Source organism: Danio rerio, chromosome 4, assembly GCF_049306965.1.
Source record: "Danio rerio strain Tuebingen ecotype United States chromosome 4, GRCz12tu, whole genome shotgun sequence".
Lineage (NCBI taxonomy): Eukaryota > Metazoa > Chordata > Actinopteri > Cypriniformes > Danionidae > Danio > Danio rerio.
The window spans coordinates 58272422-58299685 of NC_133179.1; the positions used below are offsets into that span (position 1 = coordinate 58272422).

The following is a 27264-nucleotide window of genomic DNA, read 5'->3' on the forward strand; positions in this document are numbered from 1 at the left end:
TTTAAAAACTGACATGCATTAACAGAATTGTTTTCTTAGGCTGTACTAAAAAACATAAAAAAAACTTTCATGTTCACAAATATTTTAAGTTCCAGTGGTTTGTGTGTTGTCTTGAAGACACACCCACAGTCAGGAGAATATGATAAATATTCATGTCAGCGCCACTAATATTTCAGGATATACCTGTAAATCACACATGTGTTATTTAGTGAACTGAAAGAGTGAAAGAGCTCAGATCGTGTTCCTGCTGCACAAGAGCGTCTGTACTTCTGCATGTGAGTTTAACACTTCTACATTACGCTGATTTGTGGAGATGATGAAGGGGTTTTATGTGTGAGTGTGATTTAAATGTCTGATCCTGAAGATCAAAGCCTCAAACTTTTGATTAAACAAACTTTTGATTTTTTTCAAAACAGTCATTTGAACTTTGTATCAAAAACACTTTAATTTCAATCCCGTGAAAATGTTTGTACTGTTCTATATCATGGTGACTTGATCATTTCAGATCATTCAGCACAAAACATAATTTTAAACACTGAGAGTTTCAAACTCGAAAGTAAAGTTAAACCAGATGTTCCAGTTGAACAGGAAGAAGCTCTCCTGAAAAACAAGCTGATGTTTCTTATACAATCTGCATTTAACCCTTAACTGTCAGCTTGACGCGCTTTTAGTACTAACTAAATAAATAAAAATATCATGACAAACTATTTAATCATCTTTTATAGGTTCAATACTGCTTTGAGTATTTTTAAGAGACCTCTCAGATTTAATCTCAAATACCTTTTATATCTTCTTGAAATATTCTATTAGCACACTTGTGTTTAGAGAAACAGTATGAATATTTTCAGCTGCAGTGGTTTTGGTTTGATGACTCGCCCACAGTCATTAATATTTCAGGATATACCTGCAGTAATGTTGTCAAATATATAGGTATTTTGATATGCACCAATACTGGATTATCTAAAACAATACAGTTTTGCTTTTGGTTGGTATCAATAGCTGCTTTAGTCTCTTGAGGGTTAATACACACTGCACATGAGCACATTCTATCAGTCCTGGAATGTAATCTGGTCGAAGTTTAAATGCCTGTAAGTCTTTTCTAGAGCTTCTGAAATCTTTGTTTTCTGCTCTGAATTTAATTTGACTCAAATTTTAAGTGACCATCAAATTAAGGCAAGGCAAGTTTATTTATATACCACATATCATACACTGGAAATTCAGAAAGACCAGTGAGGAGGCCGTTACAGTAATCCACCCTGCTGCTGATAAAAGCATGAACAATTTTCTCTAAGTCTTCACTGGAAACAAAGCATCTGATTCTTGCTATGTTTTTGAGATGATAGTATGCTGATTTACTGACTGCTTTGACATGACTGTTGAAACTCAGATCTGACTCCAGAGTCACACCAAGATTCTTGACCTTATTTTTTGTTGTTTGACCATTAATGCCAAGGTACACATTCACCTTGAGAACCTCATCTCTGTTCCCAAACACAATAATTTGAGTTTTCTCTTTGTTTAACTGAAGAAAGTTTTGGCACATCCAACTGTTAATTTCATCAATGCACTGGCAGAGGGTGTCAATGGGGCTGTAGTCATTAGGCAGTAAGGCTAGGTCAGGAGTGGGCAAACTCGATCCTGGAGGGCCGGAGACCTGCAAAGTTTAGCTCCAACACACCTGAACATGCTAATCAGTGTCTTCAAGATCACTTGAAGTTTATTAGCAGATAAGTGCGATAAGAGTTGGAGCTAAACTGTGCAGGACACCGGCCCTCCAGGATTGAGTTTGCCCACCCCTGGGTTAGGTAGATCTGTGTGTCATCAGCATAGCTGTGGTAAGAGATGTTGTTCTTTCTCATTATTTGGCTAACAGGAGAGGTGCCAGAATCGAGCCTTGTGGGACTGCACATGTCATGGGTGTCCACCTCGACCTGTGATCACCTATACTCACATGGTAACCTTTACCTTTAAGGTAAGATCTGAACCATTTGAGGACCGTGCCAGACAGCCCAACCCAGTTTTCCAGCCTATTCAGAAGTATGCTGTGATCGACAGTGTCAAATGCAGCACTGAGATCGAGCAATACCAACACTGTTATTTTACCTGAATCTGTATTTAGGCGTATATCATTGATTATCATTATAAGGGCGCTCTCTGTACTGTGATGTGCTTTGAAACCAGATTGAAAATTGTCTAAACACCCCCTGAAGTTTAAGAACTTGATAACCTGATTAAAAACAACTTTTTTAATGATTTTGCCAATAAAAGGAAAATTTAGACTATTTCTAATTATAAACAGGTCACATTTATTGTTTATGAATCAATTTACAGTTTTGATTTATATCTGCTCTCATACTCTTCAATTATACATTCAAATTGGTTCCAATCACCACTTAGAGCTTCATGTCCCGGGTTTACGTGTTTCTCACAGATTTCTCTTGTCAATGGGGATAGAAAAATTTGTCCTGTGATTCCTGTCCAGTCATATCGCACATAGAAGGTAAATCACATCATAATGAACTACCTCAAGACATGGGCGATTTAGAATAGCAGCGAACTGTTTGGAAACATTAAAAATGTCCAAGAAGAGGTCCAAAATCTTTACACGCATTGACTTAGAGCCTGTTTAGATGATGTCACTGATGAGAAGATGACGGATGTTTACTGTATGATGACCCAAATGGCCTTAAACACCCAGCCGTCACAAGACATTAACATGACGTCAGATTGATGTTTTATTCCAACGTTGTGGGGACGTTGCATTTTGTTTCCACCTCTGAATCCAATTCTCTCACACATCCTCCAGAACATTTCCCTAACCATAGTGCCGGCCCTAACCCACACCATAAACACTTTACTCCACTCATTCCCAACCATCTTTAAGCAGACCTGGGTAACCTCATTCCCCAAGCAGGCTCTAAATAATCATTTCTACTGAACCCGTCTGCTGCTTTTGATATGATGAATCGTAAGATTCTTCATCAGGTCTTCAGTGAGCCCAACTGGAGTGTAACACCTCTCTTTACCTCTCTGCATTGGTTACCAGTAGAGGATTGCATCAAGTTCAATTCAGTGATGCTCGCTTACAGGACAGCCACTGGCACTGCATCCTCTTACCTCCACCTGCTGCTGAAGGTCTACATACCATCCAGGGGCTTTTGGTTAGTGAGAAAGCATTTCCTTGTGGTACCATCACAAAGAGTCTACAAGTCACTTTACAAAACATTACCGATGGAATGATCTTCCCATTCCCACAAAGTCTGCTGATTCACTGGTATTAAAACAGGTAAAAACACATCTCTTCCGAGATCACCTTGTAGGGTCCAGCCAGTTGGTCCAATGACGGTATCCACTGGTGGATGAAGGTTCACTGCATGGTCTTTCCAGTGCACAATGTTGATTTATATTAAACTTAACTCATATCTGACTCCAATTTTAGTATGAGGTTGTTTAGAATATTAATATATTTATCCTCGTTTTATCTGACTCCAATTATAAAACATTGAGAAGATTATTTTGTTTCCTTTCACATTATTTTAGATTATGATTGAATATTCTTTCGTATTGCAAATGTCACTAGCTTTCGTTCAATACCAGACATCATACATTTCAGACACATACAGATTATTTTTCTCTGTTATAAGGGTTAAAACAACACATTGATTAACCTGGTTGATTGGAATAAACAGCATATGAGGAACATTATGGCATATTATTCAAAGATACATCTGCCTTAGTTCTAACATTAAGAGATTAGCTTTTGTTCATATGCAGTAATGTTTCTAGAGATCTCTTTGTCTCTACGAAATTGTGCTTCTAGCAGGATGTGCCCAAGGCGAGCACATGACCAGGAGTCAATCAAAAGTCTCGTGAAATGGTTTCCGCTGAAGATCCTGTAAGGGCCATTGTGTTTTAATTTAACTGATTTAATTAATCATTGGCTAGTTAGCCGAAGGGTACCAGAACATCTGCGGAGAAGTACTGGTCAGAGGAGCCCAAAATCAATTGGCGCTCTGTTATCCTGATGGTATAAGCCCTCAAGCTAGTTCAATGAATGAGACCATTGGAGATGCCCAAGATTTCAGATTCAACTTGTGTTGACCACTGAAAAATGCCGATGAGTTCCTACAGTTATTATACCTTATTCTCATTTATTCAGATTCCCATAGTGTTTCGAGTATTGCACCGGCCGGGTATACAATCTCTTAATACAAGCTTGTCAGTCTTATTCATTAAACAGAGTTGATTAACCACTCTGCTAAAAAGGCAGAACCCTACATTACTCAATTTAGGAGATTTTTATGTGGTCCCCATAGATCTGTTATCTACTTAATCAAGACAAAGTATTTTAATAATAATCGCACAGGATTATAAGTTTGTAGATGAAGGCCTAAATACCCACATTTAGATTAGTTTTAACAATATTTTGTTGTTCTAAATAAAAAACTCATAGTTGGCCTTTTACAGTCTAAGTATACTTGAATTAATGCCAATATGTTAGTCAGATCTCTAACAACATTGTATAGCGTGCCACGCTGCTCCGTCTAACATGTTTTAGTCCGTTACTAACCTGTACAGTGGCTTGTAGTGCTATGAACAACAACATTTACCAGTGATAATAACACGAGGATTGAATAATTCAAAACTTAATTTATTAGTCAGGTAAATGTATTATGCCAATTCAATAATTTAATTCATAAACGATCAATACAAAACATCAAATTATCAAAGACAAATCCAAGATGAAAAGATGCATACCTGACTTCAAAATATAGGCTGATCTGGGTAAGCAGAATCGCCCTGAGCCTTTCTCAAACCTTACCTTAAATAATCCAAGAATTCCCTCAAGGAAGGGGGTGTGTGCATAACAAAAGGCATTTGCATTTAGTGCTGCCTGTGGAAAAGTCACACCCTTCACAGTGGTTCAAAAGATGCCTGAAGTCTATTTCTGAGAGAATGAGACCATTGTACCAATCGCACTGAGACATTTCAAATGATATGAAACATGATAGATAAAGTCACTTTGGTTAATCTAGAACATTCAAACATTGAAATGACCATATGTGTGAGTTGACGTGGTTGAAGCCGAGTTTCAGCAGACTCAGATGCAAATGCAGCAGGAACTGGTTTTTCCCACATTCCCACCTGCTGGGTTGTGGTCAACAGTCTCTGTTTTCAGCTCATGTTTTGAATTGTCAAAGACATTAAAAATATTTGTAATATTTCAATTCTTATAACCTGAACAAAAAATTAGGCCCTCCTATTCTCTTCCCACTTCACCACACAACAACCCCAAAACATTATCAATTTTGAGTGTGCCTCACACAGGTGAGTGGGCTGTATAAACCACCTATAGAAAACACACTCTTTTATCTCTCTGACACTTTATCAAACACTTGCACCAGCAAATTTGCACCAGACACGTTCCTGTAATAACTCCATATAAAAACATGCATTTAAGAAGTGGTGAGAGGGCTTGACAAACCATCTGTAGAAACACTCCTCTCTTTATAGAAAAAAAAAGAACCTCCAAACTCTAACTAGCACTTACTTCTTTGAGCACTAACAGTTCCTATGTATAAATATCACTTCTGGTGTGTATTGCCTTTTATTGTTGAATCGCTGAATGCCTCCTTGATTGTAAGTAACATGGGACAAAAAGGTCTGCTTATTGCACTGTAAATGTATGCTACTTATACACAAAACTGACAGGCTCTGCTTATGTTTTTACTCATCTTCCTAACTAGATTTTTGGCTGAAAGACATTTATACCCGTTACTTCCAGTGCTGTATTTTGACAGATTTCGCAAAGGCTTTAGTTCTTTTAATTGTCGGCTGGTACTAGCTTCAGTTTTGCAACTTGTGTGGAACAACACTTGTGGTGTCTGTGCTATAATGGCTGGAAGACAGCAATAGTGAGACGGACTTATGGCCTGTTGGCATAGATAAGATTTACGTGAAGTTTATTTATGAACTAATTCTGCGAGGATCACATGAATATGATTGTTTAAGGCTCAATTATCATCAATTATCAATCATCAGCTAAATGTGAGCTCATGAACTCTTGGAAATGATGATGGGATTTTTTTGATCCTGAAGTTGTCAGTCTCAAATACCATTTAAACACAATGTCAAGTATACTTTTTAATTTATTGAAAATATTTGTACTTTTCTATATCAGTCTGACTTGAGTGTTTCAGATCATTTGAAAAAAAAAAACTCCTAACACAGAGTCTTGAACTCGAAAGTAAAGTTAAAGCAGACCTTCCAGTTGATCAGGAAGAAAACTGCAAAAAACAACAACAACAACAACAAGCTTATGTTCCTTAAACAAACTACATTTAACCCTTAACTGCCAGCTGATGAATTTTATTAAATTAATTAATAAAAAATAAAATCAATTATTAAAAATTGGCTACCACTTGAAGTTATCTTGACAGACTAAATAATATTATATATATATTTTTTTTACTTCTTGAAATATTCTATTAACAAACTAACTTGTTTGTTGTCTCGAGGACAGACAGAAGAATCTCATGAGTATTCATGTCAGTTGCTTGCTGCAGAAGTAAAAAAAGATGTTTAACCTGTTCTTTCCTGTGTAAAGTCTACTTTATCACTGAAAAAAACATCACTACTAATTTGCGTAGGGACATTTTCTTCAGAAAACAACCATTTGCTAGTTTAGCAACAGTGTTAAATAAGAACCTTAAAATAAGATTTTGGAGCCTTCCTATAGCTGGACATACTATCTTTGTATGCAATTCTGCAGACCTCTAATTTAGCCTTAAGGGTACGAGTTGCTGTATTGAGAGTTTAAGTATAATTGTTATACCATGGTGTAGTTTTCTTCTCTCTAGCCTTTTCTGATTTGATGGGTGCCACAGTGTTTAATGTGTTGGTAAAGATAGCATACATACTGCTTGTTACTACAACATGGTCATTTTGCATTAGAAATAGAGAAAAATCAGGTAAGTTATTCATAAATTTGTCTTTAGTGGACGGGACGATAGTTTCACCTGGGTGATATATCTGTTCAGATCTGCTCGTTTCAGGTATGCATAGATTATAAAATAAGAGGTAGTTGCCCTAGATGTGGCTTGAAACCAGCTTATTTTAGTCACATGTTTTGGGTGTGCCGTAGACTGGATCATGTGGAGTGCTTTGAATGATGTTAAATAATGAAAACTATGTAAGTGTTCTATCCCTCATTATGTAATCTCCAGGTGATGGTCAGCGGCTGATTGTTTCCTCAAAGCTCTGCTAATGGCTGCATTGATGTTTTAGCTGCAGTATGGCAGAGGAGCGAGTAAAAGACTCTCTCTCAGAGAAACACAGGTATTGACTCTGTTTTTACATCATTATTTCAACACTTTCTCTGATGAACATACACCAACAACAATGCACTTATTTGTGTTGCTAAGTCCTGTACAACTTTATTCTGGCAACCTGCTTATGTGAGTCATCATCAGAGGGGTCAACTAAAAAAAAAAAAAAAAAAAAATCTCCAATATTTTGAATTTGGACTGCAATACCTAGTTCCACCACTATTCATATGTCAATCCTACATACTGCACCTTTAAAGGAGACTGAAGTTTGTCCTGCAGTTTATTCCTCTGGTGTGTTTGTGTGTTCAGTGTGAGATCTGGATCATGTGTGTCCAGCTCTGTGTCTCTGAAGAGTGACTGGTCAAAAGAAGATCCACCAAAATTCAGCGAAAAAACACCATCATCTGCTCAAAGGTATTTTGTGCTTTACATTACTGCTCACATATGGACTGTTTGTTTAATGTTAAAAATATGCATAAATGTATAGTAGTTCAGTGAGAAAACAACATCATCTGGCCAGAGGTATTTTGTGTTATTTTGTGCTTCACATTATTGCTCACACATGGACTGTTTGCCAAAATTTCAGTATTCATCATGAGATTTTATTGCTGTAAAATTATTAATATGTGTATCCACTTAATTCTTACACATTTCTACTTTTTATATGATACCTTGAAAAATCTGGATATTCAGTACCATTTTCTAATAGTATGGTCTTGGGTGACGTCGTGTTATTGTTGGGGGTGTGGCCTGGGGGTGGATTTGGTGTGGGGGAAAACAATTCTTCTTCCTCTGCTGCAAATGTATAGCAATAATTCAGAGTTGTTGTGAAAATTGTGCTATCTCATCTTTCAAATTGTTACCTGACTGCCTTATCTAAGCCATTTCTCCTTTAAATAATAAACATACCACACAGTCATCTACCTAATGATCTTTATTCTGGTGAATGAGTTGAGGCATAATCTTTTGGTAGTACACAGACTTCTGTACATTCAACATAGAGCAGTTCAGTTTGCATCTAATGCATTAACAGTTGTTCTGTTGAAAGTGATGAAAAGACCAAATTCATATATTCATATTCCTGTGGTGTGTTTGTGTGTTCAGTGTGAGATCAGGATCATGTGTGTCCAGCTCTGTGTCTCTGAAGAGTGACCGGTCTAAAGAACATCCTCTACCAAACTTCAGAGAGAAAACACCATCATCTGCTCAAAGGTATTTTGTGCTTCACATTACTACTCACATATGAACTGTTTGTTTAATGTTAAAAATATGCATATATGTATAGTAGTTTGTGCTTATATATTTTACGTATGACAATTAAAGTTTTTTAATTCAGCATAAACTGGGCAACAAAGATAGATGTGTATGCTTGCATAAAAAAGATAATGCATGAACTATGGAAATAAAAGTGACAGAAACAAAGCCAAAATACATACTAAATATTTAATGTCATAAATACTATTGCTGAAATAGAATACAGGTGCTGCTCATATAATTAGAATATCATCAAAAGTTCATTTATTTCACTAACTCCATTTAAGAAGTGAAACTTGTATAATGTACACATTTATTCCACAAAGACTGACATATTTCAAGTGTTTATTTATTTTCTTTTTGATTACACATAATAAACAAACCCAAATTATTTAACTTCTATACCAATACAAAGAAAAGATTTTTTGAAATCTTGATGAACAGTATGAGCATGCACAGTACTCAATACTAAGTGTGGGCTCCTTTAGCCTGAATGACTGCAGCTATTCGGTTTGGCACAGAGTGGATCAGTCTGTGTTATGCACTGCTTAGGTGTTCTGAGAGTCCGGGTTGTTCTGATAGTGGCCTTTAGCTCTTCTGCATTGTTGGCTCTGGCATATCACATCTTTCTCTTTACAATACCCCATAGATTTTCAACGAGGTTAAGGTCAGGTGAGTTTGGTGGCCAATTGAGAACAGGGATACCATGGTCCTTGAACCAGTTACTGGTAGCTTTGGCACTGTGCGCAGGTGTCATGTCCTGTTGGAAAATGAAATCTGCATCTCCATAGAGCTGCTCAGCAGCAGGAAGCATGAAGTACTCTTAAATGTCCTGGTATAGAGCTGCATTGACCTTGGAACTCAGAAAACACAGTGGAGCAACACCAGTAGATGACATGGCACTCCAAACCATCACTGACTGTGGAAACTTTACACTGGACCTCAAGCAACCCCTGTGGATTGTGTGCCACTCCTCTCTTTCTCCAGACTCTGGAACCCTGGTTTTCAAAGGAAATGCTAAATTTACCCCAGGCAAGACACATCCGACGCTGTCTGTTGTTCGAGAGTGGCTTGACAATGAGAAATGCAACAGCTGAAACCAACGTTTTGCAGATGTCTGTGCGTAGGGGTTCTTGAAGCACTGGCTCCAGCTGCAGTTTCTCTCCAGGCTGTGGTTATCCCTATTGCTTCACATTTTTGTACATCTGTTCTTTCCCCTCACCTCTCTATTAATGTGCCTGGACACAGAGCTCTCTGAACAGCCAGCCTCTTTTGCAATGACGTTTTGTGTCTTGCCCTCTGTGTGCAAGGTGTCAATGGTTACCTTTTTTACAACTGTCAAATCAGCCGTCTCCCCTATGATTGTGTAGCCTACAGAACTAGACTGAGAGACCATTTAAAGGGCTTTGCAGGGGTTTTGGGTTAATTGGCTGATTACAGTGTGGAACCAAGTGTTTTCAATGATGAACCTTTTCACAATATTCTCATTTTCTGAGATACTGAATTTGGTGTTTGGTGGACAGTTCATTTTCACAATCATCAGGCACAACTCAGTTATTAGAGAAGAAAAAACACCACAGTGGTAAACCCCAATGCACTCAACTACATTTTTCTGTCTGATATTTGTGCAATTCTAGCAGGAAGAGTGAAGATTTTGCTCACTTTGACTGATTGGATGGAAACACTGCTTTATTTGCGCATATTTTTATGCTATATTCCAGGGTTACTCATAAGTCTAGGTCGCATCTTTGGATAGAAAGTAGAGCTGTAACGATACACCAAACCCACAATTCGGTTCGTATCACGATTTTTGACCCACGATTCGATTCGTATCACAATTTTTTATTTATTTATTTATTTATTTTTTGTGGGGGGTGGGAAAAAAAAGATTTGTAAAACTTTTTTTTTAATAAATAACATTTGAAAAATCTTTTTAAACTGAACATCAAAGAACAATATTAACTATGCAAATTATTAATAATATAAATAGCCATGTATAAAATAAATAAATAGCCAAAGCTATATCACTGTTTTCTTTGTAACAAAATACTGTCGAAAAACCAAACAGAACTAAACTCCATTGTGTAGATGGTTCAAGCATGTTGAAAATTATTTTTCAATCAAGTTCTCTTACATAGAACAAGTAAATTAAATGGCTACTAGGGATGCTCATTTCGTTAATTTTGCTAAATGACAACCACCGCTCATTAATCGCTTATTAAGGGTTAATTGGTCAGATTACTATTAATTTTATATTAAATAAATTGACGTGTCTATTTTTTGTCTGACACATTAAATATTGCATTTCAAAATACTGATTTATTTTTATATTTATATATTAATAACAGAACAGAAAAACAGAGCATCTTCACGCACCTGCAGTGTTAAGCACAGAAGAGCAGAATAAATAAAATGAATAAAATAAATAGGACTGCCCTAAATTATTTTCACTTAAATAATTAATTTATATTACAAAACAAAAATACTGACTGATTCTTCTTAACAACCGACATAGGCTGTTTTTTTCCAATCATGTTTTTTCTTCCGTCAAATAAAAATAGCTGACTTAAATTGCTCGCTTCACGGAAAATATGCATTTATTGGCAAATGTGTCTGTAGGCACAATAATCCGTTATCGTCCTGCAAATTAAGTAGGCCTATGCCTTGCAGTTGAACAAGGGGCCGAAAATAAGGCGCATCTCACTGCCTTTATGTTGACAAGGAAAAAAGAAGAGGCGCGGTCCTCTTATGAAACGACTGAATCAGCTGGGTATCGATTGTGCAAAAGTGTTGCTGTTTGTGTTGTTACAATTGTAATATTTAATACTATTGTAATATTCAAGATTTGTACATTCATACAGCTCTGGATAACTTAAAACAGCGATTAGACCTTCAGAGCGGCATTAATGCGTCCTGAAGTAAAGCGAAACGGCTATAAACTCCAGCAAGATAGAGTGATTATATGCAGAGCCATATACCTTTATCTCTAAATAAAGTATAACTATAGAAACTGTGTTCATCTTAACTGAAAGCTTCGTCGTGTTTCCTGACCTCACGCATCGCGCACCTGTCAGTCAGCACTTCCAAAGGTTCAAACAGAAAGAGCACAGCACGGTTACAGAAAAGTGCCTGTGCTGCAAACCACAAGTCAAGTAAACATTAAACAAATAAAAAACTTATTTCTTTCAAGAATACCTGTCATGTTCACCAGCGAACAACACCAGATGTCGCTGGCAAACACACATACACTTAGAACTACACTTTTCCTGGACTACAACTTCATACATGCTCTTCGCCCACACACCTGCTCATTCATCTAGCTTGATTACATTTGCACACCTGAGGACTTTCAGAGACTGATTAACACACACTATTTAAGCCACACATTCACCCCTTCAGTTTGCCGAGTCTTGTTTATCTGTAAGGTGACATTACAACGCGTTATCCTGGTCTTGTTTTCCCGTGTTTTGTTCTTAGTCCTGTTTATCCTTGTCATCCTGTTTAGCCGCCTGCCTTACGACCTATTGCCTGTTTACTGACTACGATTCTGGATTGTCTACATATATCTGTTTGCTCCCGTATTGACCACTGCTTGCCTGACTGTGAATAAAACCTGCATATTGGATCCTACCTTCTGTTGTTGGTGTCACTCCCCGGCGTTACAGAAGACTCGGCCACAACATGGATCCAGTGGGTATTGCAATCATGCGTCTGCGTCAGGAAGCACGGTCCATTGAGGAGTACGTGGAGGAATTCATCGAACTGGCACACATAACATCCATGAGTGAGTTATGTTTGATGATATTCTTTCGTGGAGGACTTTCTGAGCCCCTATATTCCACAATGCCTTTGCATGACCCCCACGGGACTCTAGAAGGTTATATTGATCTTGCACTTCAAATGAGTGGGTCCCCCTTCACTGTAGGAGAGGTGGAGGACACCCCTAAATATTTTTGGGGGGGGGGCAAAGGACAGCAAGACCCGCTGGCAACGGGGCTTGCTGCTCATTCCATCACCACACTCCCAGCTTACAAGATGGCCGACTCCAGTCCTCCAGCTCACAAGATGGCCGACTCCAGTCCTCCAGCTCACAAGATGGCCGACTCCAGTCCTCCAGCTCACAAGATGGCCGACTCCAGTCCTCCAGCTCACAAGATGGCCAACTCCAGTCCTCCAGCTCACAAGATGGCCAACTCCAGTCCTCCAGCTCACAAGATGGCCGACTCCAGTCCTCCAGCTCACAAGATGGCCGACTCCAGTCCTCCAGCTCACAAGATGGCCGACTCCAGTCCTCCAGCTCACAAGATGGCCGACTCCAGTCCTCCAGCTCACAAGATGGACGACTCCAGTCCTCCAGCTCACAAGATGGCCGACTCCAGTCCTCCAGCTCACAAGATGGCCGACTCCAGTCCTCCAGCTCACAAGATGGCAGACTCCAGTCCTCCAGCTCACAAGATGGCCGACTCCAGTCCTCCAGCTCACAATGTGGTCACAACCAGCCCTCCAGCTCACAATGTGGTAAGCGCCAATCTGCCACCTGCTCACAAGATGGTTTCCTGTTCCTTGTCCGTTCCTGCCATAGTTCCTGTTTCAGTTCCTGAAATACCATCACCTGAGCCACCAGAATGGCCACCACCACCTGAGTTACAAGAGCTGATGCCACCACCAGAACTGTTACTGCCAGAGCTGCCACCACCAGAGCTGTTACTGCCAGAGCTGCCACTGCCACCTCCAGAGCTGCCACTGCCACCTCCAGTGCTGCCAGACCCTCCAGTGCTGCCAGACCATCCAGTGCTGTCAGACCCTCCAGAGCTGCCACCGCCACCTCCAGTGCTGCCAGACCCTCCAGTGCTGCCAGATCCTCCAGTGCTGCCAGACCCTCCAGTGCTGCCAGATCCTCCAGTGCTGCCAGACCCTCCAGTGCTGCCAGACCCTCCAGAGCTGCCAGACCCTCCAGAGCTGCCAGACCCTCCAGAGCTGCCAGACCCTCCAGAGCTGCCAGACCCTCCAGAGCTGCCAGACCTTCCAGAGCCGCTGCCACCTGAACCTCCTGAATGGCCGCCGCCTCCTGAGCTCCCTGAATGGCCGCCGCCTCCTGAGCTTCCTGAATGGCCGCCGCCTCCTGAGCTTCCTGAATGGCCGCCGCCACCTGAGCTTCCTGAATGGCCGCCGCCACCTGAGCTTCCTGAATGGCCGCCGCCACCTGAGCTTCCTGAATGGCCGCCGCCACCTGAGCTTCCTGAATGGCCGCCATCACCTGAGCTTCCTGAATGGCCGCCGCCACCTGAGCTTCCTGAATGGCCGCCGCCACCTGAGCTTCCTGAATGGCCGCCGCCACCTGAGCTCCCTGAATGGTCGCCTCCTAAGCTTCCTCAATGGCCACAGCCTCATGATCCAGGGCCAATGCAGCTCCACGCTCCAGGCCCTCCGCTGCTCCACGCTCCAGGCCCTCCGCAGCTCCACGCTCCAGGCCCTCCGCAGCTCCACGCTCCAGGCCCTCCGCAGCTCCACGCTCCAGGCCCTCCGCAGCTCCATGCTCCAGTCCTGCCCCCGCTGCATGGTCCTGGCCCTCCATCCCTCCCCCAGTTCGGCCTCCGCTCCACCTCCCGCCTGAACAGTATTAGGAGTGTCTGGAAGCCACTCCTTAGAGGGGGGGCTCTGTCATGTTCACCAGCGAACAACACCAGATGTCGCTGGCAAACACACATACACTTAGAACTACACTTTTCCTGGACTACAACTTCATACATGCTCTTCGCCCACACACCTGCTCACTCATCTAGCTTGATTACATTTGCACACCTGAGGACTTTCAGAGACTGATTAACACACACTATTTAAGCCACACATTCACCCCTTCAGTTTGCCGAGTCTTGTTTATCTGTAAGGTGACATTACAACGCGTTATCCTGGTCTTGTTTTCCCGTGTTTTGTTCTTAGTCCTGTTTATCCTTGTCATCCTGTTTAGCCGCCTGCCTTACGACCTATTGCCTGTTTACTGACTACGATTCTGGATTGTCTACATATATCTGTTTGCTCCCGTATTGACCACTGCTTGCCTGACTGTGAATAAAACCTGCATATTGGATCCTACCTTCTGTTGTTGGTGTCACTCCCCGGCGTTACAATACCAAACTCGTTTGATTTAAGGGAGTTGAAAATTCTTCAGAAACACCATGTCAACATTGCAGTGAAAAAACGTGACAACTTTCCTTACTCTGCGGAGTCGGGGCATCTGGTAAACGCCCACCCCTCTCTTCGCAGCCACATTAACAGTGTGAGCAAAGCATGGTAGCGGTGAAAACCCGGCCGCTTTGACAGCATTGGCAATGTCTCTGCTGTTGTCTGTTGTCAAGAGGGGTTAAGTTGGTTTTGTTTTTGATATTCCTGACACATTCAGAAGGTCCCTTACTAAGAGCTCCGTGCGAGCTCTCCCGCGGCTAAACGCAGATTGCGTGGGCTTAAATGGAGCAGTGCTCGAAATGTCGAATGAAAAAAAGTGTTTCCTCACGTTCTTCTTAAACTACCTCAACTTTTGCAGGCACGCGTGACGTTATTGTTAAGGCAGTCACGGGGTGTCGCGATTCTCCCTTATCACACCACGACACAGGATCGTAGATCTGAGTTTTGCGATTTCGATTTCATATCGTGTATCGTTACAGCCCTAATAGAAACACACCCAATGACAAAGCTACTAGTCTGTTTAGCAGACCTGATCAACCAGACCTAGAGCTAAGAATTATCTTGTGCTTAATTAAAAAAAAATTGGCTGCATTTAAGGAATTAAATCTTCTAAAATTGAAAAATAATATGTTTTTTTTGCAGATATATAAGAAACGTGCTAAGTGGACATACTTGTTTATCTGAAAAACAATGTGCAAGTCAGTTAATGGTCTAGCATATGGTCCATGTAACTGCCAGTTTATCCAATTTTAGTTCAGCATACTGGGTTACTTTGATGAAAAACTAATAATTTCAGCCATGAAGCAAATTATATAAATATTGCAAAGTAAACAATATCTGAGTAGCTTACAGTGAAAGCCTAAGCCTAAAGCTTATACTTCTGTGTCAAGTGACCACCATGACCCACGGTCCCTGCCTTGCACATAGCCGTGCATTTATACTCCTGCATGCTGTTTGTGTTGCTCTGCAATAACACTTCTGAAATGCTTTTTTTTAAAAAAAGTTTTTATGTTCTTCTGGATCGTGTTTCTTTATGGATGTTTTTTTTTATTCTGAACGCTACCTTAATGTACAAGTAGCTCAAACTCAATGCGTCATCAAGACATCACGAGGTGCGCATCTGTCACGCTCCTTGAAAAAGCAACAACAAAAAGGATCCAAGATACAAGGTCTTTAATGACTGGTGAGTGACAGACAGTTCAAACAAAAATAGACAGAAGCAGAAAAATAGATGCGGAGCTGTAAAGAAGAATGATGAAGTACAGATCAGTGTAGCTCTCAGGAACATCTGGCAGACCCGATAAACCTGACGTGTCCTGACGAGACACAAAACACAATGAACCATAACTAACTGACAAGATACAAAGAACACCACACACATGTGTAGGACAGATAATTATCTCCAGCTGAAACTAATGATCAGCACAGCTGATCAGGGGCAAAACAAAACCACATGACACACCAGGAAGTACGCACAACCTGCAACCGTGACAGCATCAGCGTCGGCATCAGCCACGGTGAGGGGTATGCAACCACATGAAGGCTGCTCCGGACCATACACATGTGCTTGACACAGAAGTATAAATCACCCTTTAGGCACACTCGCTTGTGTTTGTGTCTTCAATCTGGCAACCTGCTATTCTCCAATATTTTGAATTAGAACTCCAATACCTAGTTCAACCACTAGTAATAGGTCAATTCTACACACTGCAGTTTTACAAATGGACTGTATTGAACATAATATGGTTTAACTGCAAATTTAAAATTCATTATTTACTCACCTTCATGACATTTTTAAACCTGTATACATTTCTCAAATTTGTGGAAAATAAGCTATTGGAAAATAACTGTACTGTATTGCAGTTTAAAGGTTTGTAAAAATAAACTTCAAATTAAATATTTCTTTCTAAAATATTTCCATCTAAAAAAAGTTTTCTTTTTTTTTTTTTTAAATATGTAACAAATTACACAAGTAACAAATCTGTCCACTGTGCCTTATTATGAGCACTACAGAACATTTATTATTTTCAGTGTTTGTAAGATATGTCTGTATGTGTTTGCCTCTAAATGTATTATTACACTAGTTTTATCTGTTTACAGTGTTGAACATGAGTTACCAGATTCAGGACAGGAGACTCACAGGAACCACAAGAGTTTCACAGACAATCTCCAGTCGATCTTCCAGGTGGAAAAAAACTTATTTTGAATCATAATTAAAATTCTTATTATTACAGACAAAATGGTAATTGAAAAAGATCCTGCTTCTGAAACACATTTAATTTTTCTTGACATTTACTTTTAAGAATTAAAATGTATTTGTTTAGTAAGGCATAATTGACTTATTAATTTAGAGTCTATTATTCCATCTCACCATGTTAGCTTTTTGTCCTAAAACTGCTCCGGTGTGTAAGAAAGCTTCTCACACATCTTACCCAAAGCCTTCTGTTGTGTTTTGATGTGATTTTTGGCTGTTATCTGTGAAATATCTGAAATCATTTAGTTTAGTGATATGGAAGTGTAATCTGCTTGAAACCTGTCTGGATGTACTTTTGTTGTGTGTTTATCTGAAAATAACCTTTGAATATTTGCCAGTTAATCAGAGTTCAAGGGTTCAACAAACATAGTATAATGTATTATAATAAATGTACAATTTTTGAGGATGTACAGCTGTGTGTGAATGAATGTTTTCTTCACTCATAGAATCTTGAGAGCAAAATGTTCAGATTTCTGAAGAATGAAATGGAAAAGTTTAAAAAAATCTTACAAGAAGAAAACAGACAAGAGTTTGTAAAGGACTATAATGAGAACAGAAGCAGAATCACAGAAGCAGCTCTTGATCTCACACTCTTTTTCCTTAGAGAGATAAAGCAAGATCAAGCTGCTGATACTCTCCAGGGTAAGAGACTCATGGCCATGTGTCAGACTGGCACTTACAAATATGTAAATATATAAGGTGGAAAAGTCAAGACTAAATCTCTCTCTTTCTTTGCTCCTGTGTTTAGATGAGCTGTTCTCCATCAATCAGTTTCAATGTAGCCTGAAGAAGAAATATCAAAGTGTGTTTGAAGGAATTGCTCAGCAAGGAGACTCCACACTTCTGAATAACATCTACACAGATCTCTATATCACTCAGGGTGCGAGTGAACAGGTCAACAATGAACATGAGATCAGACAGCTTGAAGCTGCTTCCAGACGTCATCAGTCACTAGAGACACAGGTTGAATGCAAACATTTGTTTGAAGCAGCTGAACAAGATGAGCAGATCAGAACTGTCCTGACAAAAGGAGTTGCTGGCATCGGGAAATCAGTCTCTGTGCAAAAGTTTGTTCTGGATTGGGCTGAAGGAAAAGAAAATCAAGACATCAGCTTCATATTTCCTCTTCCATTCAGAGAGATGAATTTAAAGGAGAAAGAAAGACAAAGTTTAAAAGACCTCATAACTCAGTTTTTCCCAGAGACTAAAGGACTGAACCTTACAAGAAGCACACGATTCAAAGTCCTGTTCATCCTTGATGGATTGGATGAATGTCGTCTTCCTCTGAACTTTGCTGGTAATAAGACTTGTCGTGATGTATCTTCAGCAGTCTCTCTGGATGTTCTCCTGACAAACCTCATCAAGGGAAACCTGCTTCCTTCTGCTCTCATCTGGATCACCAGCAGACCAGCAGCTGCCAATAAGATTCCTGCTGACTGTATCGACCGGCTGACAGAGATACGAGGATTCAATGATGCCCAAAAGGAGGAGTACTTCAGAAAGAGACTCACAGATCAGAATCAGGCCAGAGAAATCATTGATCACATTAAACAGTCAAAGATTCTCTTTATTATGTGCCACATCCCAGTTTTCTGCTGGATTTCAGCCACTGTTCTCCAGAACATACTGAAACTGAAACACAGGGCTCATGCTGAAACACTGCAGGAATCACCCAAGACTCTGACACAGATGTACACACACTTTCTCCGCTTTCAGATCCAGCAGAGCAGAAGAAAGTATGATGGAGAAAACACAGCTGATGTCTCCTGGGATCCAAAGCTCATCCTTTCACTGGGGAAACTGGCCTTCCAGCAGCTAGAAAGAAACAATGTGATCTTCTATGAGAGCGATCTGAAAGACTGTGGCATTGACGTCTATAAGGCATCGGTGTACTCAGGCATGTGTACCCAGATCTTTAAAAAGGAGACAGGAATCATTCTTGGTACCATGTACTGCTTTCTTCACTTGAGCATTCAGGAGTTCATTGCAGCCCTTTATCAACATCTAATTCTAGACAACAACAAGAAACAAGCTGAAAAAAGCAGAAATGAGTCCATGATTAACTTGCTGAAGACTGCAGTGGACAAGGCTCTGGAAAATGAGAATGGACATCTGGACCTTTACCTTCGCTTCCTTCTCGGTCTGTCACTCCAGTCCAATCGACAACTCTTACGAGGCCTGTTGACACAGCAGGATGACAGAGACGAGAGCAAAAAGAAAATAATTGCCTACATCAAGCAGAAACTTGAAGGGAATCTGTCTCCAGAGAGATCCATAAATCTGTTCTACTGTCTGAATGAACTGAATGACCAAACTCTGCTGAAAGAGATTCAGTCTCACCTCAGTAGAGGAAGTCTGTCATCTGCTCGCCTTTCACCTGCCCAGTGGTCTGCTCTGGTCTTTATGTTGTTGACCTCAGAGGAGGAGCTGGAGGAGTTTGAGCTTCGGAAATTCCAGAGATCAGACGAGTGTCTCATCAGACTATCAGCAGTCATCAAAACCTCCAAAAAAGCTCTGTAAGTCAAAGTCCTTTCATCTAACAAATTAAACATTTACTGATAATACATAACACAATATATCATTTTAATGAACACCCACAATATTAAATATTGTTGGCACTTCAAAATACAGTGAATAATTGTTTATATTTTAATATTTCAGATTGTTTTTAATAACATTCAAATGAATGTATTGGCAGTGGTTGTTTAAGTGATAGTTTACCCAAAAATGTAAATTTACTCGTTTACTCAACCTCAAGTGGTAATAAACCTTTCTAAGGCCCGGTTTACACTAATGCATTTTAGTTTGAAAACACATACGTTTTGCTACTGTTATGCCATCCATCCAGACTTCACTACACTACTCTTGCAGTGGGGCATAATAATAGCGTGTATGTCTCCCGTAGTAGCTGTCACTGCTCTTGCAGTGGTGCATAATTATAAGGTGTACGTCTCCCGTAGGAGCGGTCACTGCGCTAGCAGTGGTGCAAAATAAGGTGTGCGTCTCATGTAGGAGCGGTCACTGCACTAGCAGGGGTGCAAAATAAGGTGAACGTCTTCTGTAGGAGCGTTCCCTTACTAGCAGTGGTGCAAAAAAAGGTGTACGTCTCCTGTAGGAGCGGTCACTGCACTAGCAGTGGTGCAAAATAAGGTGTACGTCTCCTGTAGGAGCGGTCACTGCACTAGCAGTGGTGCATAGTAAGGTGTATGTCTCCGGTAGGAGTGATCACTGCGCTTGCAGTAGTGTGTAATAAAGTGTGCGTCTCCCTCAGGAGCGGTCACTGCACTAGCAGTGGTGGTGCATAATAATAATAAGGTGTGGGTAATAAATTATTAAACTCCAGTGGTAGCGGACACTGTACTAGCAATAATAAATTTTAGTATGCAAAGTGTGTTTTGAATGAAGTGCCTTCTGAATTATCATTGACGGAATGTGTTGTGAGATGTGGTGGGATGGGCTGTAATGGATGTAAAATTTATCTTAGTGGGGTTTTTGAATAAGGGTTTGATGGGCTCTTCTAATGTGAAAGCGGTAAGATCGAATGTACCACTTAAAGGCCTGTGAGGACCAGCGTCCTAGTGTTTGAATCTGCTGCTCTGATAGACCATTTGGTGCTGCGGTGGTACCTGCGCCTATTCTGAAGGAATGGCTGGAGAAATTGTTGGCTGGGAAGCCAGACTTAATTAGGACTCATTTAACATGCTTTTGGAACCAAAAACGAGTGACTGGGCGATTGTTATCGTCTGTGAAGAGAGGGTCTGATAGGGAAGTGGCTTGTGATTTCCGAATTTGTGAAAATGCTAGCAATGTTTGGTATGGACAAATATGTGATTGAAGGTTGAAAATGTAGATTTAATGGCCTTGTTTTACTTGATAACTTTTGCTTGTTTAATGAGGAAAGAAATGGTTTCGTTATCCAGTGTTACTAGATCGGAAATGATGGGATGAAAGTTTGGGTTGAACCCAGATGTAATGGTGAGTTCTTAACACCTTAAAAATCTTAAAGAAGAAGGCTAAAATAAACATGGCATCGAGTGTACATGCTGTGTGGATTGATTTGTATCCTTTGCGAAGAGTGGATATGCATTAAGTGAGTGTTTTTCAGTGTTATGGCTTGTGGCGTGTTGTTGATGTGTGGGGCGGGTTCTTTGTATGCCTTTTAAGAGAAGAGCTGTTTGAGAATTAGCTATGTGAGGTGCAGGGAAACTGTGAATTAGTTTGTGGAAATATTGAATTTCACTCAAATAGCCTTTGATGGAATTGATCTGGAGTTTTTTGATAATAGTGAGGTAGGATATGTAAGATGACATGGTAAGTAGGGAAAAATCGGGAAACAGTATATTATAACATGCATGGAATGTTTTTAAGCTTTTCCATGCTGTTAAATATGACTGCAGGGTTAGGCACCACTGCTTGAAGGATAAAGTCAAGGGAGGCTTCAAGCAGGTTTTTTAAAGGATGATCTATGGGAATATCAGCTCTGAATAAGGAGGGACTTGGACTGGAAACTGATCCGCTTCTGGTGCCAAATGTCTGAATTTCAGGAAGGCAAAACGAGAGAGAGAATCAGCAATTTGGTTTTTGGACCCAGGAATGTGCTTTGCAGTTAAAATAAACTGGTCATATGCTGAGATCCAAGTTAGGCGTCTTAGTAGGGGAATTATTGCTAGTGAATTTGAACGGCCTTTATTTATGCAGTGAACAGTTGCTTCGTTGTCACAGGGAATTATAATGCAGGAAGCTGACCATTCTTTTCCCCATAGTTATGCAGTTATGACTAGTGGCTAGAGTTTGAATAGCACCAATGATTTTAGTGGTTGCGGCAGGTCTAACAGCTGGGGTGGCCAAGTGGACGCGAACCAGTGTCCTTGGTAATAACCTCCAAATCCGATAGACTGAGCAGCATCAGTGAATAAATTGATGTCTGCTGGGGAGGATATTAGGTTGCTGTAAAAAAAGGAGGGACCGTTCCATTGTTTGAGAAATAATATCCATAAACGGAGTTCAATTAGGCTACTGTCATTGATGGATATTTGATCCTCTAGACCGTGAGCTGAGGACGCGAGAAATGAGAAATGAACGAGCGGCCTTGGGGAATTATGCGCATTGCGAAATTCAAGTGGCCGAGAATTGATAATAGCTTGCGCTTAGAACAGGTCGGGCTGTCTAATAGGGAGGAAGCTACCAGGATCGTTCGATCAATTTTCTCTTTTGGTAGGGATGCTTGGACTAGAGATGGATTTGCTAGAGTCTAATTTAAAGCCTAATGGGAATCAATGGGAATCCCGAGTTCGGCAAAAAACTTTTGAACTGAGGTGCATGCCTGGGATAGCGTCGGGTGGTGAGATGATTAGAAAATCATCTGTTAGATGCATTAGGTGTGGGATTTTGTAGTTATTGGAAAGGATCCAGCAAATTGCTTCTGACAGCATGTAGAAAATCTTTGGACTACTTCTGCAGCCAAAAGTTAGGCGGGTGGAAAAATAATATTTTTTTCACCAAAGAATGTCGAAAAGGTGCCAAAAGTTGGGATGGATGGGCATGATTTTAAAGGCGGATGTTATGTCCATTTTAGCCATCCAAGCGCCGCAATTTTAACTAGTGAAATAGCTTGGTCGATGTCGTAATAGTTCATAGAGAACTCTCCGAGAGGGATGAGACTGTTGGTGCTAGGAAACGGAGAATTATGCGGGGAGGAAAGGTCGATTGTTAGGTGTTTTTTATCGGAAAATTTCCTAGTGGCTAACCCGATAGGACTAATGCGGTAAACGCTAAAAAGAGGTGCGGAGAAAGGGCCAATCATGAAATTTTCATCTACTTCTTTTATGATCAAAAGATCGACGACGTCGGGTTCGGTGAGAGCGGACTGAAGATTTGTACAAATAAGACTACAGGAGGGGAGGCAAATGACACCTGGATGAAAACCTGGAGACAGACCCGTTAAAAGAAATTCTGAAAATTTAGGATCGGGATGTTGGAACAATTCTGATCTTAGGCGAGAAACATTCACATGAGTTGATAGTTACTTTCTAGCATTTTTATTTACAGATTTTTTCACTGGACATATTATGCAGGCATGGGCACTGCCACAGAAATTGCAAACATGCAAAAATCGACATTTCTGTCTCCAGCACTTGACGCTATTGAAGCCAGTGCAGGGACAGAAGGGCAGTGATCAGAAAAGGAGGGGCGGAATGTTTTGGTTTGAAGGGACGTAACTGGTAGATCTGGGCTAGGCTGGTTCGGGAAGGGGGAGAAGGGACGGAAGTTTTGAATGGGCATGATTCAGTAAGGTGGGTGGTGGATCGGCAGGCCGCACAAGATACATTGTGGCAACCTAGAAAGACTTTATTATGGAGTTTTGTGTCTAAGGCTCCCCAGGATGGGGTCTGGTTCCATTGTGAAATGCGAATGGTGCACTTAGTGGTAAAATGGCGGTGGTAGGTATAAAAATGGGAGCCTCCGTATGAGAGCGCAAGCTCAGCAACTATCACAAGATAATCATTGAGCTTGCATCCCCTTTGAGGATAACGAAGCAAATGACATCAGAGTAGCATGAGAATGCTACGGTAAATCATGTGAACGATTGGATGCGGGACTGAATGTTAGCTGTGTTTTTTAGGGTTACTGAAAATTGGCTGCGATCTATCTAGTGGTCTGCCGATGCGGGTGGAATGGGTGAGAGGAGAGGGGAAAAAAATCAACATCTAAACCTGACAAGATTTGGCTTCACGCTACTGCTGGCCCTAGGATCACAGGTGGAAGGAAAAGAGAAGAGAGGAGGGGCTGCTGGTGTTAGTGATGTCAGCAGAGGCGGACTCACGCTGGAACTTGCATCGGGGCCTGAAAGAAAGTTGGAGGCTAGAGCTGTTTGCGGAGGCACGCTCGCACTACTGCTGGCCCAAGGATCACAGGTGGAAGGAAAAGAAGAGAGTGGAGGGGCTGCCGAAGTGACATCAGCGGAGACGGCCTCACGCTGGAACTTGCATCGGGCCTGAAAAAACCTGGGGAAGAAGAGGAGGAATTAGAGGAGCTGGGGTTTTAGCTTAGAGTGGAGGCGGCCTCACGCTCTCACTGCTTGTGGAAACTTGGATGGGGTGGGGAGGCAGATTATGAATTTTGGCCTGTGCTTCCTGTAGCGACCCTGCACTTGAGTTGGAAAGGGGGGCAGCGGGCCAAGGATGGAGTTGGGGATAGGCTTTTGGTGACGCTAGTGGAGGCAAGCTCACGCTATACTGGCAACTCAAGGGAGCGTGCTTAGAGCCGGTGTTGAGTCAAACTTCCAGTGATTGGGATCCTTCGTCATCTGGACCCGGGGCTCGCCCCAGACTTGCTGAAGGCCTGCTGCTCCGTTCGGGTCTGGAGGATGGGCTTGGATCTGGTCGCTGGTATGGATTGTGCCAAACCTGGCTGGATTTCATCATGGTTTTGGACGGTGGAGTAATGGAAGGAAGTGGTGCTGCGGATTGCAAGGAGCCAGAGGATCCGCCTTGGTGGTTCGGCGCGGAACGATGATGCCTGTGTTGGCCAATGCTTGGTGTAAGTCGGAGACTGTGTTTACCCCATGGAGGACCTGGCTGAGGCGAATGGTGAGGCTGGAGAAGACTGCCTTCTGGGAGATGGTGAGCCCCGTCGTGATCGAACGGCCATGGTTCGGGTTGAACGGCAGCCTTGAGGTGGAACCGTGGGCTGAGATGTGTTCTGAGAAGCTGCGGTGCTCTGGGTGCCGGCGGGAGATCTCAGATGGGCCTCTGGAAGGAAGGCGTAATCCTCTGCAAAGAGTTTATTCTCAGACAAGGTTCAGCGTTGAAGGTTTGCTAAAGTCGTGAGATGCTGCAGGTAAGACAGCTTTGGTATATATAGGGATATGTTCAGGAACTGATTTGATAATTGAATAATTGTCAATGACGTATTCGATACTGAAACTTCTGTGCGTGTTCCTCCCAAAATTTGTTTACAAAACATCACTTATAACAAACAAAGAAAAGGGCAGTGCTGTAGACCAGAAAACACAGGCAAGAAAAACAGGGGATGGGAGTTAACTTGGGGATAAACTGTGGTGACACACAGTAGGCACAGGGAAAACATAACATTCCCCTCTCATTATTTTCTGTATGTGCATATGTTTCTATTGCCTCTGTTTTATGAAAAAGTTGTGGCATGAGCAGCTTAGGGTTAGTAATCAGGTAAATTGGTTAAATAATGATGTGATTTGAAACAGGCAATGTCAACTGGTGATTGTAATTATGATTTGGTACAAAAGCAGCATCCAAGAGAAGTCTTATCCTGTAGGAAAAGAATGGCCTGAGGATTGCCAGTTTGCCAACAAATACATCAGAAAAAGATTGAAATGTTTAAGCACAATGTTCCTCAGAAAAAGAGAGGAAGATATTTAGATATTTCACCTTTAACAGTGCAGAACATCATTAAAAGGTTCAAGGAATCTGAAAGGACTTCAGTTCATAAAGGACAAGGGCGCAAGCCTAAGTTGAACAACAATGATCTCCGATCCCTCAAACGGCGCTGCATCAAGAATCACCTTTCATCTATAAGCCAGATCACCACATGGGCTCAGGACTACTGCGCCAAACCTTTGTCAAGTATCACAATACATAGTTACATCCACAAACGCCAGAGAAAACAGTAATGTGCTGAAAGGAAGCCCTATGTTAGCAGTGTTTGGAAGCGCTGTCGACTTCTCTAGGCTTGGAGGCATCTGGGATGAACTATCTTGTGTACTGTGGTCAGATGAATTAATATTTCAGGGATTTTTTGGGAGAAATTGAAATTTAGCTGGAGAGTCTGATGTGGCCATCATAACAGCATGGCAGCCATCCTGTGAAATGACGCAGAAATGACGCAGGAGGTAATTTAGGGAAGGTACTCAGGGTTAGCAGCCATGACAGGTGATGAAGCCACAGGATTTAGTGTGGAAACAGCTGTGCTTGTGATGCTTGAATCTGAGGAACTAGAGAACATTGAAACTGCTATAATAGAGAACACTGAAACGGGGGATGAGCTGAGGAGCTGCAGAAAAGATTACAGGGGAGGCAATCCTTATAACTGGTGCAGGGAAATCTTTTTTAGCAAATAAAAACATACAAACAACATTTTTATTTGAACCTTTTATTGAATATAATTATTTTCTATCTTTCTACTATAGCTGTATCTTATTTTATTTAAATTTTTAAAGTACCTTACAAAGCAACTTTTTAAGATGCTACAGAAAATCATTTTTGCTTACTTTGTTCATGTTTTTTTTTCTTTTTCATCTCAGGACCATCTTCTATTTTTTTTTTTTTCATTTTAATAGTTAAAACTTAAAAAAAAAAAAACATCTGTTTTCCCTGTCTTCCAAAAACATAGAAAGTCCAGATATTTGTGTAAAAACGTAATTACTAAAAGTTAAAAGTTGTCAGAAAATCAAATTTTATAGTGAAGTATATAGTATATAGTCAGATAAATCTAGTTGTACAGTAACAAAATGTTGCTCTTCATTACTTCGCATCTCTGAAATTAAGTGCACATGTATGAGCACAACAACAATTTCATTATGTTATTGAGATCCCTTCAGCAAAAGCAAGCAGCAAAGGAAAAAGTTACATTTTAAGTGGTGCTGATCCAAATGCAGTTTATTATGAGAATGATCAGACAGGCAACGGTCAACACAGTCACACAAGTACATGCAGAGTGGAACAGGTGTGTGTGTGTGAGATGCATGAAGGTGGCAGATTTGTAGTTCTTCAGTGATCTGCAGTAGCTAGATCGTTGGTGACTGTTACAGCCCCCACAGAGATTGGCTTCCAGACCCTTCCACTGCAGTCCAGAAGGAAGGTGGAGCAGAGGCGGAATAGGGGGCAGGATGTATGTCCAGGTCCATACAGCTGTGGAGAGCGTGGACCTGCGGAGGGCATGGAGCTGTGGAGGGCCTGGAGCTGCGGAGAGCCTGGCACTCCGGAGAGCCTGGAGCTCTGGAGGGCCAGGAGCGTAGAGCTGCAGAGGGCATGGAGCTGCAGAGGGCCTGGAGCTTGGAGCAGCAGAGGGCCTTAAGCATCGAGCTGCGGTGGGCGTGGAGGGTGGAGTTGCGGAAAAACAGAAGCATGAAGCTGTGGTATGTCTGGGGGTTCAGGTTCAGAAGGCTCTGGGTCAGGAGGCTAAGTTCTGGAGACACTGGCAGTTCAAACCACCCCAGTGGGTCTAGAGGCTAAGGTTCAGGAGGCACTTGCAGTTCATATATTCCCAGAG

General features: G+C 41.3%; 1 protein-coding gene across 1 annotated transcript in view; it reads left to right on the forward strand.

Annotated features, from left to right (window-relative positions):
• Window positions 1-207: 207 nt before the first annotated feature.
• si:ch211-197e7.1 overlaps window positions 208-27264 on the forward strand; it is a 44753-nt gene continuing 17696 nt past the window's right edge. The window contains exons 1-8 of the mRNA XM_068220136.2: window positions 208-275; window positions 1874-1972; window positions 7227-7338; window positions 7638-7742; window positions 8433-8540; window positions 16866-16950; window positions 17466-17661; window positions 17768-19535. Of these exons, the coding sequence (XP_068076237.1) occupies window positions 7295-7338; window positions 7638-7742; window positions 8433-8540; window positions 16866-16950; window positions 17466-17661; window positions 17768-19535 (2306 nt within the window). The 5' untranslated portion in view covers window positions 208-275; window positions 1874-1972; window positions 7227-7294. The remainder of the gene's footprint in view (window positions 276-1873; window positions 1973-7226; window positions 7339-7637; window positions 7743-8432; window positions 8541-16865; window positions 16951-17465; window positions 17662-17767; window positions 19536-27264) is intronic.